Below are 712 nucleotides of genomic sequence, written 5' to 3'. Positions count from 1 at the left end.
AATCCATATCCCTTCGATCGACCCGTTTCACTATCCATCATGAGTTGAATACTTTCAATCTAAAATTTAAAGCATAAATTAGGCAAAAATGTTAAGATATAGTTTTTAAAATCTAGAATATACAGTATGCTTATCCCCAGATCCCAAAGTAATGAAGATATTACAAGTGTTCTATACAAATAAATTTCATTTTTTTAATTGATATTTATTGAGCTCTACATATTTCTCTGCTTCCCTCAATGCCTCTCCCCTCCCTACACGCTCCCAATTTACTCAGGAGATATCGTCTTTTCCTACTTTCTGCTTCTCATGTAGATTAGATGTATGTAAAATAAAATTTTGTCAAGAACTAAAATTTTTCAGAATTAGAACACTTTGGTAGGGAAATACTATCTGGAGAGTGAGGGAAAGAAAAAAGTACTAAAATTTACCCTTCCAAAAGGCTCAAAGATCCCCCGAAGCATATCTTCAGTTATGTTAAAGTGTAATGATCCCACATAAAGCCTCATAGGTCCAGCACTTCCCTTTTGTAAATTGTTAGCCATTGCAGCAGCTCGATTTTTTTCTGCCTGTAAATAAATGAAACCCATGTCAAACAATAATATAAAGCAGGCACTGTCAATGAGAGAGGAAAAAGATTAAAAAGTTAAAATCTATGAATAAGAAAAACTGAACTCAGCCGGGCGGTGGTGGCGCACGCCTTTAATCCCAG

The 712-nt window shown here is 35.0% G+C and overlaps 1 protein-coding gene across 12 annotated transcripts in view; it reads right to left on the bottom strand.

Annotated features, from left to right (window-relative positions):
• Positions 1-712, bottom strand: part of Rbm39 (RNA binding motif protein 39) — a 34,773-nt gene that overhangs the window by 14,481 nt on the left and 19,580 nt on the right. For all 12 annotated transcript variants that reach the window (XM_026787252.1, XM_026787248.1, XM_013352131.2 and 9 more), the window contains 2 exons: positions 432-569; positions 1-59 (listed from right to left, as the gene is read on the bottom strand). In XM_026787252.1, the coding sequence (XP_026643053.1) occupies positions 1-59; positions 432-569 (197 nt within the window). The remainder of the gene's footprint in view (positions 60-431; positions 570-712) is intronic.

Source organism: Microtus ochrogaster, linkage group LG8 (genome assembly GCF_000317375.1).
Source record: "Microtus ochrogaster isolate Prairie Vole_2 linkage group LG8, MicOch1.0, whole genome shotgun sequence".
Taxonomy (NCBI): Eukaryota; Metazoa; Chordata; class Mammalia; order Rodentia; family Cricetidae; genus Microtus; species Microtus ochrogaster.
This window is presented reverse-complemented; position numbering and strand designations above follow the sequence as displayed.